This window comes from Rhinolophus sinicus, linkage group LG06 (genome assembly GCF_036562045.2).
Source record: "Rhinolophus sinicus isolate RSC01 linkage group LG06, ASM3656204v1, whole genome shotgun sequence".
NCBI lineage: Eukaryota > Metazoa > Chordata > Mammalia > Chiroptera > Rhinolophidae > Rhinolophus > Rhinolophus sinicus.
Window position 1 is genome coordinate 122,048,508 of NC_133756.1, and position 18,513 is coordinate 122,067,020.

The 18,513-nt window shown below is 38.6% G+C and overlaps 1 protein-coding gene across 1 annotated transcript; it reads right to left on the reverse strand.

Moving 5' to 3' along the window:
* Positions 1-3,152: 3,152 nt before the first annotated feature.
* On the reverse strand, positions 3,153-4,661 carry HBE1 (hemoglobin subunit epsilon 1). Its single transcript, XM_019715868.2, has 3 exons — positions 4,534-4,661; positions 4,187-4,409; positions 3,153-3,360 (listed from the first exon to the last, which is right to left on the reverse strand). The coding sequence occupies exons 1-3, from the start codon at positions 4,623-4,625 to the stop codon at positions 3,232-3,234; spliced, it is 444 nt and encodes a 147-aa protein (XP_019571427.1). The 5' UTR covers positions 4,626-4,661; the 3' UTR covers positions 3,153-3,231.
* Between the last annotated feature and the right edge of the window lie 13,852 nt (positions 4,662-18,513).

Here is an 18,513-nt window from a genome sequence, read left to right on the forward strand (position 1 = left end):
AATCCCTGGGTTGGTTTCTCACATACTTAACAACATGTGGGTCAAATATAACTGAAAACAATCACAGAAGTATTCTTAGCAGAAGATTTATTATTAGTATTAGTATTATTACTATTTCCACCACCACTACTACTACTGCTATTATTATTATTATTATTTGAAAAATAGAGTTGTTCCTTGCTAGGTCCATTTTTCAACTGGTCTTAGTCCAAGAATTAACATCAGGAAGTAAGTACCTCCTTTGCTTTCTATTGTGTGTTTGTGCAACAACTCTAAAGGGGCAGAGGTTATATTTTTCTTTGACTAGTAGTCCACACAATCATACCTAGGACATCACTGCACTTTAGAAAGCTTTGTCTCTAATTCACTGAAGTTTTTGACAAGACACACTTCCAGTGTGACAGAGTCAGACAGAGTTCCTGCTAATTTTCCTTTTCCTCTGAGAGTGATACATGATCTCTGTGATCTGATCAGGAGTCCTAAAGCTTTGAAAATCTGGCTTGATTATTTGTTCCTAAGACTAGAGACCTGGTGATCAGATAAAAATGGAGATTATGAAGTTACCTGTGAATTTGATTAGAGGAGACCTCTATCTTCAAATTATTTTTCTTTTGGCATATCAGACTGCCTAGGATCATAATGTTTCAGGCAAAATTCTTTCAGTTCTTATGATCTCATGTGGAGATTTGCCTGCTCATTGATGGAGACTCAGGAAAATCTTAAAGGCCATGAGGATAAAATTTACCAATATCTCAATAGCTATTTTGTAGTTATAAGCAGAAATGTTGTGAGTTCTCACACTCTAAGGATGGGATGGGGACAATTTTATTGGAATGAAGGAGAAGGGAACAAAGCCTGAAGGGAATTCAAATTAGGGTCTCTTTAAGAATGGAGCATTGTGAGATGACTGCAGACAGATATTTGACCACATTTGATGGAATCAGTGTGAAACCTCTCCTAGGAGGATGACTCAAAGACCAGTGGCCAAGCCTCTGAAAGCCTTAACAACTGTAAATATGATTCTTAACCACCCTCCATCAAGCTGAGAGACTTCTGTGGTCACTCCTGTCTATGAAAAACCTTCCCATGTTCCCAGAAACTCAGACAGTGATTCCAACAGTCATCATAACCAGTGATTTTCTCTTTGCTTTCAAGGCAACCTCTTCCAAAGGCTTGCTGATGCTTCCTTGTTCATAGCTGTTCTACCATTCTGTTCTTCTCATGGGACTGCCCGAATTCTCACCTAGAAAGCTGGTTCTTTACAAAAGTCATGTAAGGTGTTTTCAAATAGTCTTTTGACAAATATATTGAGCTACTAATCACCATTGATTGCTCTATGTACTGGTGATTTTATTTAAGATAAACAATTCAGAGAAGGAAACTGGTTTCATGGAATTGTATTCCATAGAGTTGGAGATACATAGAATAAGTAAATCAATCAGCAAAATAATTTTATATTATTATTTGCTGTGAGGAAAATTAATATTTTTGATGTGAGTGGGACACAATTATGTAAGCAACAGTTTATTTAAGGGAGCTGGAGTTATAATGACATGAAGATGTTTGCTTTGTGAAGATATTAAGTAATAAAGTTTCTAGAAGTTGGGATAAACAAATGTAAAACTCCAAGGCAGAAAAACACGCACACTCACACACACACAATACTCACATATACATATATGTAGTTGGTATGTTAGAAAGATATATAGTGGGTCAATGAGACTATATGTAAATAGTAAAGAAAGGAGTGGCCAAAGATGATGTTATAGAGGTAACAGCTGCTTAATCTCTTTAACATTATCCTTCAGTGGTGAGGCGTGAGAAGCCAATAGAGAATTTTAATCATGATAATGACATCATCTCTAATCTATTTATACTTTTATCTATAATAAGTTAATATTGCAAGAATACCTTGTTCATTCTAAACTAGCCCTGAAATTCAGGCTTTGAATTTGCCATTTCTCACAAAATGGCCTTTTATTTAAACCAAAGCTCAATTGGCTTCAGTAATGATAGCAATTCTCATAGCTAAATATAAAATAAAAACACTATTTTTAGGAACAAAATGTTCATATATGTGTATGAATGCATATACATATATATGTAGATAGGTAGAGTATATACAGAACGTAAGCATCATCATTAAAAGATAAAAGTTATGTAGAAAATTAATTATCTGCATTTAGAGAGTGAAAAAGAAAGCTTTTGTTCCAAGTAGTATACTAAAGATGTTATAGTATACTAAAGATGTTATATGTACTCATTTATTTAACTCTCACAAAATAATCTTTGATGAACTTGATAAGGAAATTAGGGCTTAAGTTACTTAGTAATATATCTCAGGTCATACAACTAGCAGGTGATGCTCTAGAGTTAAAGCAGGACAATGGCTTTTTATGCCTTAGGGATGGCTCCCCTTTAGTACAATTGACAACACTTAGGGAAGAAGGCCAGTGGTTCCCAATTCTCTTAAGATTAGATTGGGTGCACAATTTAACACTTTTTAAAATAGTAATACGTATCTCTATACAGCATCAAAAGGAATCAGGATAGGACAAAACTAAGTAATTTAGGGGAGGATTGGATGTTATTCCAGTGTTTTTAATCCATTTAATAGTCAATGTAATTATCTGAGCAAAAGATACTCCCTCTGAGTCACTGGACAATAATCTGTGGCAGATTTCATACATCTACCAATTTGTGTCAGAAAATACAGGTATTCACGTGCTGGCGGAGAAGGGTGCTCCAGTGTTCAATGTATAGAGTAGTAGAAGATTCCATGGCATAGGCTACTGATTAAGAGAACTGCCTTATTACCACCTCACTGCCTTATTACTGCCTTATACCACCTCATTCCTTCCACTTTACAGAAAGTTTTTGTCACAGTGCCCTATAAGTCCCTTCTAACTTAACTAACCCTTTCCCCACCCCAGAAAACTTCTTCCCCATCTTGCCATCCTCCCATATGCTGTAGAATCTTCCCATAATTCACATTTCTCAAAGGAGTTCTCATTTTTTCTTATGTCTCTCCCCACCCATCCCTCAGTCAATGAGACTTTTCTCCTCTAACACAAGAGAAAAAGATGGAGAAAGTACAATATTAATTTCTGATTACTGAACAGAATGTATTTTATTCAACAGAAGCTGTGCTGTCAAGGCCAAAACTCAGTCCCAATGTGTGAAAAGAGGGAATGGGAACACGAATGGGAACTGGTGAACTGGAAAGAGGATTCAATGGTATTTGTGGGCCAGAGCATTGGCAACACTGGCCACCAGCTTCTGCCAAGCCGCCTGCACATCAGGGGTGAATTCCTTGCCAAAATGAGAAGCCAGAATAATCACCAGCACGTTGCCCAGGAGCTGTTAGGTGAAAGACGAAATGATAAATAGGCATGTTGAGTAGAAGTTTCAAAAAAAAAAGCTGTAGAAAAAAGAGCTTAATATCTACACTCCTGCCAACTCTGTACCTTAAACTGCCCCAAGGATTGTGCCTATACAATAAACTCAGATAACTTAGTCCTTAAATTCGATTCATTTTTTTATGTGCCCTTTATTCAACATTCTGTCCACCTATATCCACCCTCACTCCTATTTCACCATTTTCATTTACATCTCTCCCTCTCTCATTTATCAATTGTCTAATTCCTATAATCACAGGATTTCAAGGTTTCATGGGCTGCAGAGTAAGTTTACTTAACATCTCCAACCAATGTCAGAACAAGCCTCCACTTACTCACCATACTGACAAGTAATTGAACATACTTTAGAAAAGTTGTATTTTTTAGATATTTGGTCTAAAATTCTTTCTCCAAAATCTCTTCCTAAATTTCAGTCACCAGGAACCACACAACATAAGGCATTTCTCTTTCCTTGAGACAAGTCTTTATCTACCCAAAGCCAAATTCCATCCCTCCTTAAGCAAGTTTGTTATTTTCTGATGTTGTTCTCTAGGATAAACACATCCAGTTCTGACAAATTTCCTGAAAAGTTTTAAGCAAACCCAGGCTGTTAGTCACTCTTTCTTGTCACTATTCCTGAGTCAAGATGGTTATGCCCACTGCTCTCTTAACACCATAACCCATAATTTCTTAGATTTTTGTCAGTTTTCCCAATCAAAGACTCAACTTCTGTTATAATCCCGAAGTAAAAAAACAAAAAGATGCCCATGAACTTCTCCTGAACTCACCCTGAAGTTCTCAGGATCCACGTGCAGCTTGTCACAGTGCAGCTCACTCAGCTTAGCAAAGGTGCTCTTGAGGTTGTCCATGTTCTTAATTGCATCTCCGAAGGAAGTCAGCACCTTCTTGCCATGGGCCTTGACCTTGGGGTTACCCATTATGGCAGAGGAAGAGGACAGATTGCCAAAATTGTCAAAGAACCTCTGGGTCCAGGGGTAGACAACCAGGAGCCTATGAGATGGAACCATATGAGATGGAAAATCTGAGACTTACAAAAATCTTAAAAGACTTCCCTAGTAATTTTTCCAGGCTTACATCCACTGTCCTTTCCCATGCATTGAATCCCAGTTCCTACCTGCCCAGGGCCTCGCCTCCAGCTTCTTCCACATTCACTTTGCCCCACGTATTAGCGATAATAGCCTTCTCCTCACCAGTAAAATGCACCATGGTGTCAGGTCTGAGAGCTTACAGAGACCACAGAGGTGTCAGAAGGAATGTCTGCTGTTAGAAGGAGTGGCCTTTTATTCTTTACTGCTGACCTTCCGACCTCCTTCTCTCCCTTGTACTTGGAAATCATTGGTCAAGGTTGAGCTGTGTCCCTCAGGGGTGGAGTCAGGTCAGGAAAGGGTCAGCAATAAAGAAGGTACTCTGGCTTGTGATAATGTGTTTGATTCCTGAGACACCCTTCCTTTGTTGGCTCCTCCTTCATCCTGAACAGAATTTTTCATTCATTCCTTCTCTTGTCTCTCCATGTCATTCTCCAGGATGACATCCATCTCTCCCATTCTCTTTCTCCAAAAAAAACCCATAGAGAGGAGCTATGTGCAAGATAGGGAGAGAGTTCCACTCAAAATAGTTTAATATTTAGGTCAAGGATGGTGACAGGGACAATAACAAGGTAAAAAAAATATACAGTTGACACAGAATCTCAGCCAGTTATAGGTCTCTCTCTCTCTCTCTCTCTCTCTCTCTCTCTCTCTCTCTCTCTCTCTCTTTTCCTAGCTCTCTTAAGGAGTGACTTATAACTAAGCCTCTGGATCTTAGTTTTCCAAATGACAAAACACATACCTGGTTACTTCAGAAAGATGAACAGAGTAGCAAAGGATACACAATAGAACTAATACCTCCACCCCAAAATACAATGCCTGAGGGTGATTTCACAGAGAGGACTAACAGAATAAGCTTATATCTCATGCTTCTCAGGTACCCTCTCTCTGCCCATATCTCTATGACTACAGAGGAAACTAGCTATTTGGGGGAGATTGCCCTGAGCTCTCTTCTTGATTTTATGTCCTACTTATACTTCTTTACACCAGTGAGACAGCTGAGGAATCTGAAATTATTTAAAACCAGGATTTGTGATCAAACTGAGGAATAAATGAATCGATGATAACAAGGGTAGGAGTTGGAGTATGTTTCATGTTTGTTGTAGTCATAGATATCAGAAGCTTCAAATTTATTCGGTGTCCTTGTTTTTTAGATGTCCCTGTTTTCTTTGGGCTTCCCTAATAATTAATCACAAAATAGAGTATGCACCTGTAACACTTTCAGTTGCAATCCACTGTTATTATACTCCAGTCCTGTTGATATGGTGGTGAGGAATGTTGGAGAAGAAGCATTCTATAAGCGTATAGTTAAATCTCAGTCTTTAGTGGACCAGTTTTCTTGAGCTGTGACCTTCACAAGTGTTTCTTAGCTTTTTCTCCCTTAAGAAAGACAGGAAAAACTCTCTGAGTTAGACCACATAGCCTAGGATGACAGGTCTAGGGCAAGAAAGAAGATATTTGATCACTGAAGTAAAAGAACAGTGAATAAACAAGAAACAGTTGGCTATTCAGTGAAGAATAACCCTTGGGTAAATAAGAGTTTGTCTGATTGTTTTAATCCATAGAGATAGGGTTCTGTGTTTCCAAGGAAATTTTTCTATAGACCTACAGTGTGAGGACTGACTTTTCCTTATATCTTGGGTATGAGGATCAGACATTGACAGAGCCCAGGAGATAAGAAGGGTCTCTCAAGACCAAGAGTTTGGAAAACAAGCCTCTCCATTAAGTAAGACCCTATGACTATGCCCCATTCTCCTTCCAATTCAGAGTGTAGACACCAGTCTTCTCTTGGATTCAGAGTATGGGGTTGATCCTCCTCGTCTGCCCTCACACCCATTGCAGGCCCATAACCCCTCCTCTGAACTTGACATTTGGGACCAGAGCTGGCTTGACTCCAAGGATCTGGTCCATTCTTTGATCTCTTATTGCTGAAGATTGTGGGAAAGAACTTTAAAGAAAGGTTACAAGGTTGAAAGCCAGCATAATCTATAGCTCAGTACGAGGATTATGATTTCTGATTCTGAAGCCAGGTAGGCTGAGTGTAGCCTCATTACTGCTTAGGTGTTTGTTGATTCAAGCTAAATTATGTCAGCTGCTCATTTTGAACTACTTTATTTATGTCTCCTATGGGATGGGAAACAATGATTATTGTCTTCCCCTCCTGGATGAAAAACCCAAAGTTTAGAAACATAAGTGGCATGGTTATCCAGGTAGAGCAAAAAGATTAAACGGTCAGGAAAAATAAACAGTAAGAATAGTCACTTATTACTAAAAAAATAATAAAATAAAACAACACATTATATCTTAAGGTATTTAAATAAAAGGACTTTTGAAAAGAAACTCCAAGATTTATAAAGATTAATTCCTACCTCTCAGGGTATCCTGTAGAATTTGTATTTTGTAACTCCTTTGCAGAATCTTAAGAAATGCAAGATGCCTCTTTTCAGCAGGAAAAAAAAAACACCAAAAACAAGTATTTCCTTAAATCTTGCTAGCTAATTTATAATATCTATACTTACCCTATGAATCAAATACTGTATTATCTGCAGGTGCTATTAATGTGAAGAACTTTGTAAATAATATTGCTATTAGGTAAAACAGGTCTTTGACACTACTGCATGTTTTTCATAGTATTACCTGAGAAAAATTACTTCCAATGGTATTCTTCATGGATTTCTGGGCAAGAGGGCAGAGTATGTAAACTTCGTGCTTGCATCCTTTCAAGAGCACATCAAAAATTACAACGAAACTACAGAACAATCATCACTGAGAATCACCTGAAGTCTAGCTGAACAGAAGTCCTAAAACTAAGGCTATAGAGAAGAAGCCATGTCAAGACTGGTGGGGGCAGGGCAGAGACGCAGAACAAGGTGGTCCCCATTCAACTTGTGGCAGTTAAAAGTCAGAAGGTAAATTTCGGCTGCAGAGGTCCTCCATGAGGAGCAAGGGGCCCCAGCCCCACACCAGGCTCCCAACCAAGGGTTCCAGTGCTGGGAAGAAAAGTCCCCACAACTTCTGGCTGTGAAAAACAGCAGAGATTATGGCTGAGTGAGTCTGAGGGTGGCCGGAGTCCCAGGCATTCCTCTTAAAGGGCCTGCACAAGGACTTACTTGCTGATGGACTCATTCACCAAACTCCAGCACTAGAACAGCAACTTGAAAGCAACTATAGGAAAAAAACTGAGTTGTCTGGCTGCAGGGCAAGGGCTGGAGGGGCAGCTTTCTCCCAGACAGAATTGTTGGCAGAAGACATTATTCCTTTGTTGAGGCCTCTTTTCACCTACTGTGCAGATGCAGGCAGCCACTACATCTAAGTCTCCATAAACCTGGCTAGCACCATTCTCTCTGCCCTGGAGATTTCCTGAGACCTCACCCCACCCAAATTGTGGGCTCACAAAAGCCTCTTCAAATGGCTTTTCTATGCAAATAGCCTGTCTTGGCTCGTGCTTCAGAATTCTTAAAATCTCTCAAAGATCCACAAACCCCAAACAAGCACAAACTGGCCTTGGCATGCCCTATGCCCCTTGCTAAGCAACCCAAGTCCAGCACTAGCAGCAACCAGCTTCATTTCTCAGCTTAGCCTCTCCCAGGTACCCCCATATCCAGCACAGGTGGTAACCATCTACAGATTATTTTGTGGCCCATGCCAGGTGACCCTAAAGAGGGTCTGTGGCTGAACCTGACCTGTGGCATGGGCCCTCTCAGGAGGCTCTGGGGCTGGCACACCTGGTAGCTGGCTTCAGACCATGCCCAAGCATCATCTCCAGAGACAATACACCTAAAGTGAAGACTGGGCAGGCACCAGAGCCCTGCTGAAGCAAATCCTATTCCACAGGGTCAGTCCTTGCACAACATCTCCTCCACTGTAGTCACAGTCAGTCCTTAAACCAAATCAGCCCAAAGGTCATCCCTCCCACTGATGGGTAAAGAGCAACCAAGACTCAACTACCACAAAAGGAGGGCACACACAACCCACACAAGGGCCACACCTGCAGCACCTGGCTCAGGTGACTAGTAGACTGCACCATTGGACCCCAGAGGACACCTACCATGTAGGACCACTCAACTAAGATACAGAGACATAGCAACTCTACCTAATACATAGAAACAAACACAAGGTGGCAGCCAAAATGGGGAGACAAAGAAACATGTCCCATATAAAAGAACAGAACAAAGCTCCAGAAAAAGAACTAAGCAAAATGGAGACAAGCAATCCACCAGATGCAGAGTTCAAAACACTAATTATAAGGATGCTCAATGATCTCAGTGAGAACTTCAACAAAGAGATAGGAAACATAAAAGAACCAATCAGAAATAAAGAATACAATAACTGAAAAAAAAACCACAAAAAAAACATTAGAGGGAATCAACAGTAGATTAGATGAAACAGAGGCTCCAATCATCAATTTGGAAGATAAGGTAGCAGAAAACACTCAATAAGGACTTCAAAAAGAAAAAAAGAATCCAAAAATATGAGGATAACTTAAGGGGCCTCTAGGACAACATCAAGTGCACCAACATTCTCATGATAAAGCTACCAGAAGGAGAAGAGAGAGAGCAAGGAATTGAAAAACTATTTAAAGAAATAATGATGGAAAACTTCCCTAACCTAGAAAAGGAAATAGATATACAAATCCAAGCAAGATGAATCCAAAGAAGTCCACACCAAGACACATCATGACTAAAATGCCAAAGATTAAAGACAAAGAGATAATCTCACATTATTCATGGTAACCAAGTAATGAAAACAACCAAAGTGTCCTTCAATAGATGATTGACTGGAAAAAGATGTGGTACATATACACAATGAAATATTACTTGGCCATGAGAAAAAATGAAATACTGCCATTTGTGACCTCATGGATAAATCTTGAGATTAGCATAGTAAGCAAAATGTCAGAAAGAAGAAGTCGAGAACCAAGTGATTTCACTCATATATGGGATATAAAACTGAAAGCAACAAACAAACAAGACAAACAAAAACTCATAGATACAGACAACAGTTTAGTGGTTACCAGAAGATAAGGGGGAAGGGGATAGTAGAAGAGGGTAAAGGAGATCAAATATCCATGATGGAAGGAGAACTGACTCTGGGTGATGAATACACAATGCAATATATAGATGATGTATTATACATTTGAAACCTATATAATTTTACTAACCAATGTCACCCCAATAAATTTAATTAAAAAGAAGAAAAAAGTAACATATTAAGTGTATGGTTGAATGTTGTATAATCAATAATATAACTTAGGAAAAATAAACAGAATTCCGTGCATCACTAAAAAAATAATAATAAAAATAAATTTAAAAAAGAAATAGATGGGATGAACAGTTTTGTTAAGTATTGCATTATCCTAGTATAAACTGAGAATTATGAGTAGTAGGAATTTCTTGAGCTGCCATGCAGGAAGTCAATGAATATTTTCTGTTATGATTGCAAAGAATGAGAAAATACACCACAACTTGTGATCAAACAACACTACTTCTGTCTAAACACTGTGTCTCTGCATCCTCTCTCAATAAGGTTATATGTTACTCTGAACCAGAGCTGGGTTTCATTCTCAGAGCACCTTCGTTCAAAAGTTAGTGGCTTACAGCACATTACAGGACATTGAAGATTTGACTGACCTCTGGGACCACTTCGTTTAAGGCATAGCCATACATATATGAATGTTAATTAATCAAGAGGCATCTTCACTGGGAAAAGGAAACGGAAAACCAGAGCAGCTAATTATTTCACTTTTCTATGTGATGGACCTTGAAAATTTAAGTTGAATCTGGCAACTTAGAAATGTCACAAATTTCTGATTTTCCTCTGAAATGTAGCTTTACTTTCCTGATTTCCTTGATGTTTTTTGACTGTAAGTAAAATTGTCTTCATTGACTTTTATGATTAAAATTCCAGGAAATCCCTAGTGTTTCTGTTTACTTTAAATAGTATTGCTAATGTACTCTATGAACTAAGAACAATATAGAAAAATTTTCTGGAATGGTTGGAAGGAATGACACTGCTGTTAGAGCCAGGGCTTTCTAATTTTCCTTTTCCTCAGTACAGCACAATCATAGGTCACTGGTCCATATCTCATGGCTCTGACTCAAGACATAAGTCTAGTAGAAATTTATAAACTTTGTTTAAATGTGATACCTCTGAATTATTCATAAACTCAATATGTAAATTTCCACCGTAGGTTGATTTAGATAGGTCTCTTCCAGGCATAGGACTTAGAATTCTGTATCCATAAATGAAAGAAAAAGGTTGAGCTCTATGCTAAAATTCCACCTCACTGTTAGAAGATTGGGAAGTCTTTGACTTGGTGACTTTTGAATTCTAAAAAGAAGTTAATAACTTCTTGTTGTTGTTGTTACCTAAGCATGCTATCTATCTTAGTACTTTGGGCATTCTATACTGAAGCTGTAACATAACATGTTTCCTGAGTGAAAAATCTGCATCTCTCTGGAAAAGGATAAACTTGAGGTTTGGTAAAGAAGCATGGCCTAAATGAAACCAGTCGTGATTATGGTTAGACCCCATTTATTACAAGATCATCCAACATGAGGAATTATGAGAAACTGGGACCCGTTTTTTGTATAGCCTAGTGGGGGCAGTTAATGATTGTTCCTCCCCCAAACTCCTTTTAGCTCTTGCTAATTAATTCTAGCCCCATAGGGGTTCCTCTGGAACCATTTTTCCACAACGCCCATCCTACTGAATCTGAGGCATCTGTGAGGTAAAAGAAAGCCTTAGGTTCCTAAACCAACAAGGTACTATAGCTTTCTCTGTACAGGAGCCTCATTCAGGCCCTAACATCACCAGGCTTTCCCTGTACCTTTATTTTTGTTTTGTTTGTTTTGTTTCTCCTTTTTCTTCTTCTTCTGTTATTCATTTGTTTTCTGGGGTCTTGGGGGGGGCATTATTTTGTTTTGTTTTTAATTAACAGAAACAGATAGATTCAGTGTTTCTCTCCTTCTGGGGACTTGGACTGGTGATAGTTGGGTGGGGTCAGAAACTGTGGGTATAGATAAGGGCTCAGGCCTGCACAGAGCTGTGACAAGGGAGGGAACTAACTAAAGACAGTGAGAGCCAGAGTGCTTCTCTTACTGCCTTCAAATATCCCATCCTGGGATCCTACATAAGAAGATAAATGGAAGAGATTGTGGATTAGCGAATGAGGGTCCTAAATGTTTAACTGCTCGGAAATGTCTAACGAATAATGCTCCATTGTGTGTGTGTTTATAAGCATGTGAATATTGTCAAAATATGAAGGCTACAATGACCAGCTAACATTCAAATCTCAGGAAACCAGGGGAATAAATTGCATTCTTTAAATTCAATTGAGATTAAAAATAAATTTAGTGACAAAAAAAGAGTCTCAAAGTCACCTGAAAGAGACAAAATGACTTCCAGGCCAGAAGCTCTTAATTATAATCTTATGGAATGTTCTGCCGTATAAAGAAAAGTGTGTCAATCATAGAGAGTTGGCCTACAAGGGAGATATAGAAAAAAAGAAGGTTGTCAAAAAGTTTTAAGAATTTCAAGTCAGCAACAGCAGATCATTCAACCAGGCATGGGGCCCTTCTCAGTACAGGGCCCTGTATGACTGCACATGTCAGACACCCATGAAACTGGATCTGCTTTTCCTTTAAAAAGCTATGATCTGGCTGGAGAAAGAAACAATAGATCCAACTATATACAAATCATATTTGATAAGTACAATGAAATGCAAACTCTTGAGAAGGTGACACTATGGAAAACGTAGCTCCTGACAGACTTGGGAGTTGGGGCAAGGAGTGAAGAAACTAGAATGAGTAAGGATTATGAAAGATCAAAAGTTCTAGGTGACACAGAGACAGAAAGAAGATTGTTGGTTGCCTAATTCTAGAAAGCTAGAAAGATAGAAGGGAAAGGGGATTTGGGCAAAATAAGGACTGACTGCTAAAGAATATAAAGTTTCTTTTTGGGATGAGCAAAATATTCTAAAATTGATTGTGGTGGTGGCTGAATATACTAAAATCATAAAATTGTACACTTTAAGTAAACCAGTACGTGAATTAAATCCCAATAAATCTGATATACATAAAAGGTTTCAGATCAATAAACTTAGACATTTCCCTGAAAGCAGTAAAAAGGTTTCGACTCTCCCACTCACCCCAAAGTTATACTGCAGGACCAGCTTTGTATTTGAGGATGATAATTCTGGTGGGTATTGATAGTGGCAGACAATGTAGGCAGAAATACTGATCAGAAGATAGTTGCTGTAATTTAGGGAAGAAATTATAGAGTGTGAGTCAGTTCAGAGGCCTGGGGTTGGAGAGATGGCCTAGATAAGAAAGAATAAATTTCAGAGGCACAATGGAAGTGCCATGTTGGAATTTCAAGCAAAGTGCTCAGCTGGTGGGCCAGGTCCAGAATACCCAGAAACATTTCCTAAAACAGAAAAATCAGGAATCACTACACATGTTTTCCCAACCCTTCCTCTTTGGAATCTTCCCTTATTCAGGCCCCTAAGGAGTGTGTGATCTCTTTTTCTTTTGATTTATGATAGTTCCATGGGTATATGCAATTTACTTCTGTGGCACTTCGATAAGCTACATTCCTCTGAAATTTTTGGAGATCTATAATAAGATCTCCTAGGAAATTGCACAGAATGTCTGAGCTGAGTCATTCATTAAAGATCCAACTGTCCTGGGGCTGCACTGGGGAAAATAAAACGGTCAAGATAACAGAAGGTTAGGAGTGAACAGAAACTTGATCAAATAGTTCAGCTACAAGCGTTAGTCTAGGCCAAAAGTGGCATGCAAATGTAAAACTGCGGGCACTGAAAATCGGAGAGCTCAACTGTTAGAAAAAGTTCTTTCACCTCTATCGTTTTGCTAAGACAATAAACTTGGAGTGTATATCCTCGGGCTGTAATGTAGCTTCTGTCAGCATTGGCCAAGGCTTATCTTTTAAATTGTAGCCTTCAGAGTCCCTCCCTACTAGTATGTCTTCTATTACGCAAGTCATTCATTTAACAAATATTTGCTGATCACCTGCTCTGAACCACAGTTCAAGGGTGCGGGGAGACATCAGCAAATAAACAGAGAAAACATAAACATAAAAATGCTGCCAGTTCCTTAGGGAATACAAAACTAATTTAAGATAGATAAATTTTATACTCTCAGTTATATCCAGTTGAGTGATTGATTGATTTATAAATTTTAGAGACTGAACTCTACACAGTTGAATAATTTCTGTAAGAAAGATTAGCTGTGTCTGGCTCAGAATCATCAGTTTTCAGGATGTCTTTGTTTCTGAGTCTTGAATTTCTATGAGCTCTGAACTTTCTGCCTAAAACTGAATTCCAGCTGGAACACCAAGTACCTACATTCTCGTTCAGTTTCCCACTAGACTATAGCAGAACCATCTTGGGCCTTAATGAAATAGGGCCTCCGTCCTTCCTTAGTTCTGCTTCAGAACCCCATCATTTCTGACAGCTACTGTTGGAATTACCTACTAATTTCATTTCTTAAGTTCAGCTTCTTGTTGTTCAAGGTCATCATTCATTAATTTATTCCTTTGGTCACTAAATATTGGCAGAAGGACTTTCTTTCATGTTCACTTATCCATCTCAACATTTACTATTTTTCAGCAAAAATCATCTGTTTACCTGAATAACTACCCACTACCAGAATATATGAATTCCTTCAGTCCATGACAGTGTCTTATTTACATTTATTAACACTAGTCAACTAGACTTTAACACAGAGTCTATTATAGAGCAGTACCCTGGATGTGTTTATATGAATAAATGTATGATTTTTGTCCAACACTGATTTTGCTACCAAAATTATCTTTCTTTCCCACAGATATGATTTCATTCTTTAGCTTCAAATATCTAATTTTCATTTCCTCACTCTTTGCCTATAGGGTAATATTGAAATACCTTGGAATAGGGTGACAATGTTTTCTCAAGGCTCCCGAATTCATCTGCAGCCTTTTCCCTACTAATTCTATTCGTATAATTCACTTGATTATCATAGGGGGATATATAGAATTTCTGGTCTTTTGCCACTTCTCTCTGTGTGTCTTCTACCTAGGGTATTGCCTGTCATAGACCAATAGCAATAACAGTAGCAATAATTATAGTAGTCATTTCTGGAGTATGTGATATGTTTCAGATACTTTTTTTTTTTTTAGTAGTGTCTCATTTTTATTTTAATTTGCTATGGGTGATACAAGTGTAACTAGTACTCCCATTTTAAGTGTCATAAAAGAATCTAAGTGGTTCTTTAATTTTCCCAAGAAAAACAAAAACCAAGAGTGACTGACTCCTAAACTCTGTGCCCTCAACTATTCAGCTATTTCTCCTTATTTGTACTATGAAGAAATGAACAACTCTCTGGTTCTTTAGTTACGACTTTCAAGTTTGGTCCAATATTACTTTTTAAGCACCTCTCCCAACCCACAATATATACCAATAACTCTAATCTTATCCCCAGTTCTTTCCATCTCTCTTTCCCCCCCATTAATTTGTGGTTTAAATGGCTCCTGTTACAGTCTCTTTTGCAGTTATTACACACTTAACTCACTCTCTGTGTTCTATTGTCTTTATAAACATTCTTCAGGTAGCTTGTCTTTCTTAATGTGTATTTACATTAGATATTGTTTATGTAGCCTGTCTTCATTCCTATACTTGAATCAAGAAGAAAGTTTTAGCATAGCATCATTAAATCTTCTCTGTGCTCTTATCAGAGCCAAGTAGATTGACAAGAGGGCACTCAACAAATACTAAAATCTTGCTAAGTATGTACCAGGACCTATTATGGGCCTTGGGCATCCAGAACCAACACAGCTCCTGATCTCAAGAAGTTCAATGTAGTAAATGAATCAAACATTCACCTAGTAATTCCTCATGAATCAGCCAAACTAATCTATCTGTCTCTCTGTTAAAAATTTTTCCCAATTTCTCAAGTCATTTCACATATCTGAAACACCTTTTTGCCATCATTAACTCCTACAGATGCCTACTTCAACATCATTCTTCTGGAGGCCTTCTCTGATCCCTTAACCTCTTGTTTTTTCTCCCTTTAGGCACTGTCTCTCTTTACAGTGACTGACACATGAGAACCCTGTTGGCCCTCCTGATGGAATGCTTCTTCCCTATCAGGATTGGAGTTGTCAACACTTTCCCAATAAGATTGGTAGCATCAAGACTGTCCCAAGATCTTTCCTTCAGTTGAGGGCTCCTAAGTGGCATCCCCAGACTGACCCAGCATGTGAGCATGAACCCTCTAAGAGCAAAGGCACCCTGTCACCTGTGTGTTGGGTGTACCCAAAAATGGCAAATAATGATTCCCTTTTTTTCTGTTTCATGTCTTTCTCTTTCACATTCATATCTCAGTTCCTGTATACAGGACTCTACAAAGTGGCTGTTTAGTATGTGGACTCTTAGAAATGTGAGGGCAGGAAAATTCTTCTAGCCATCCAGCCCTACCACATCATTATATACAAAAGGAAACTAGGGTTCTGCCCTGGGTTATATGGTTCATGAGAAAGGGCTAGGGACTTCACTAGCAAAGGTCCTATGCTTCAAATTACTCTGGTAGCATTAGATTAATGACTATATTTGTTCCTATTTTATGAACAAAAGATCCATGCACATATACTGGCAGATATTTTTTCTGCTTCTGGGTTTGCAAGACAACCTATAAGATGAATATCTGATAAACAATGATCATTCTATGGTATCTACTGAGACAATCTTTTAAATCAGAAGGGAGTATATTCTAGGACATGTCACATTCTACTTCAGGGATCCCTTTCTCTTCATGATGCTGGTTGGGGTGGAGTTGCAGCCCTGCTGTCAACTTCTCCTTTTCTTGCCATCTGTCCTGTAAGCCTCCCACTGGGGACCCAGATAGCAGTCATCACTCAAGGCTGAAAACATCTGGCCACACACCCTCAGCCTCAACGTGACTCAGCATGATTCAGCATGGCTGCCCTGGGGCCAGATCCTGGCCTAGAAAACTATGCAGATGAAGACAGGGAACCTGGCATTGACTCAGACTGGGGCCCTGGCAGAAACGTCTATGCATGGACTATGGGAAGGAAGCAGTGGAGGCTTAGACAAAAAAAAAGAATACGAATTAATGGGAAATTTAAGCCTGTTTAATCAGAGATGAGGAGGCTGGAAAGAACAGAGAGAACTGGGCTTGTAGAAAGTACAGTCATCCAGTAAATGTTTTCAGAGTACCTGCTATGTGCTTGAATCATAAATTAGGATAAGACTTGTATCCTGCCTTTCAGAAATCCTAGTCAAAAAAAAATAATTAATCACAACACAATGTTACATTTTCATACTGAAAAGAAAGATATATGGAGGGGGGATTACAACTCTCTAGGTGTGGGTTCTTTCTAGGGAGTAAGGAATGGACCAAACCAATTGACAGAATTAAGGAAATGTAAGCTGAGTCTGGAGAGAAGAAAATTGACTTTTCATGATGGAGAAAACCTGTTCTCTATCTCCCTTCAGGCAAGGTATCTAGAACTATCTAAAATACAGTGAGACAGGTACAGGTAGTCTTAGAAGCCCCATCGGTGCACGGTCAGAGACGAAGAATTCATCACTCGTCACAATCCGCCCTTGTTCCCTTCTTCTGCGTCACAAGGTTCATAAGCCCTTTGGGGTTGGGCAAATTACATAAAGTAATAAAGTGTCAGGCAATGAATAAAAGCCCAAACGTAATAAAATAAGGCAGTCAGCGCTTTAGCCAAACGTTGCCAAAAGAGATTGAGAGGGGCTCTGTGACCCCAATACCACCTAATCCTGTGTAACCTTGTGCAAGTTGCTTAATGTCTCCATAGCTCTGAAATATAAGATGATAATGTGACTTAGTTCATAGGATTGCTATTAACTTAGGTTGAGGATTAACTTAGCTGATTGCATAAAGAAATAGGGACACAGTAAATATACGCTCACTGTTATTTGATGTTATAATAAGTGTATACATATAACTATTAGGGTCACATCTTACTTTCAAATTATTGGAAAAACAGATATTTGGGGACATTTCTTTTTCTTCTATTTTCTTTTATTTTAAATAAAAAACATATACATATATATTTAAAGTGTACAACATGATGACTTGATATACATGTACATACTGGCATGATTACTCTAGTCAAGCTAATTAACATATCTTTTCCTGAGAGTTATCATTATGTGTGTGTGTGATAAGAACACCCGAGATCTGCTCTCTTAGCAAAACATAGTCAATACTGTATTACTACATATAGTTATCATGCTGTACATTAGATCTCCAGACTTATTCATTCTACAGAACTGCCACTTGGTACCCTTTGACAATTTTCCTATTTCTCCTACCTCCCCACCCTAGTAACCAGACCTACTCTCTGCTTCTATGTATTTGACTTGTTTAGATTCCAAGTTTAGATGATGCAAGTTTGTCTTCTCTCCACCTAGCATTTCTTGATTTTTAAATGTTGACAGTAGATTCAGTTTATTTTGAAACATTATTCAGGCCTCCCAAAATAATTCTATGGAAGATACTTAGACAATAGGCAAAAAATTGCAACTTATGGTCTACCTTCTCTCTCTCTCCCTCTCTCTGACCCTCCCATTTGCCTTTTCCCTTTATTCTCTGTCCCTGTCATAGTGCCCTTCTCCTAGTCTTTCCTTGGCCAGTCAGTGCCTCCCCAGGCAATGTAAGACCTTAACTTGTGGCTTAGAAGGAAAAACATCTATGGATGAATTTTGAGAGAGGAAGTAGGATAGCTCAGCCCAATACAGATGATATAAGAACTTCTATAGGATTGATGCTGAGTTCTTTTATTTTACTTGCAAATGAAAAAGACAGTGTGAAGCCCAAATTGATTTTGGAGAAGTTAACATATAGAGAAAAATCTTGTACTGATAACATCCGGGAAGACTCGTGTTGTCAGTATGTGCAAAGGTAGATACAGGGAACTGACAGCCTTTCTTCTTATTTTTTATGTTCCTAACTCAC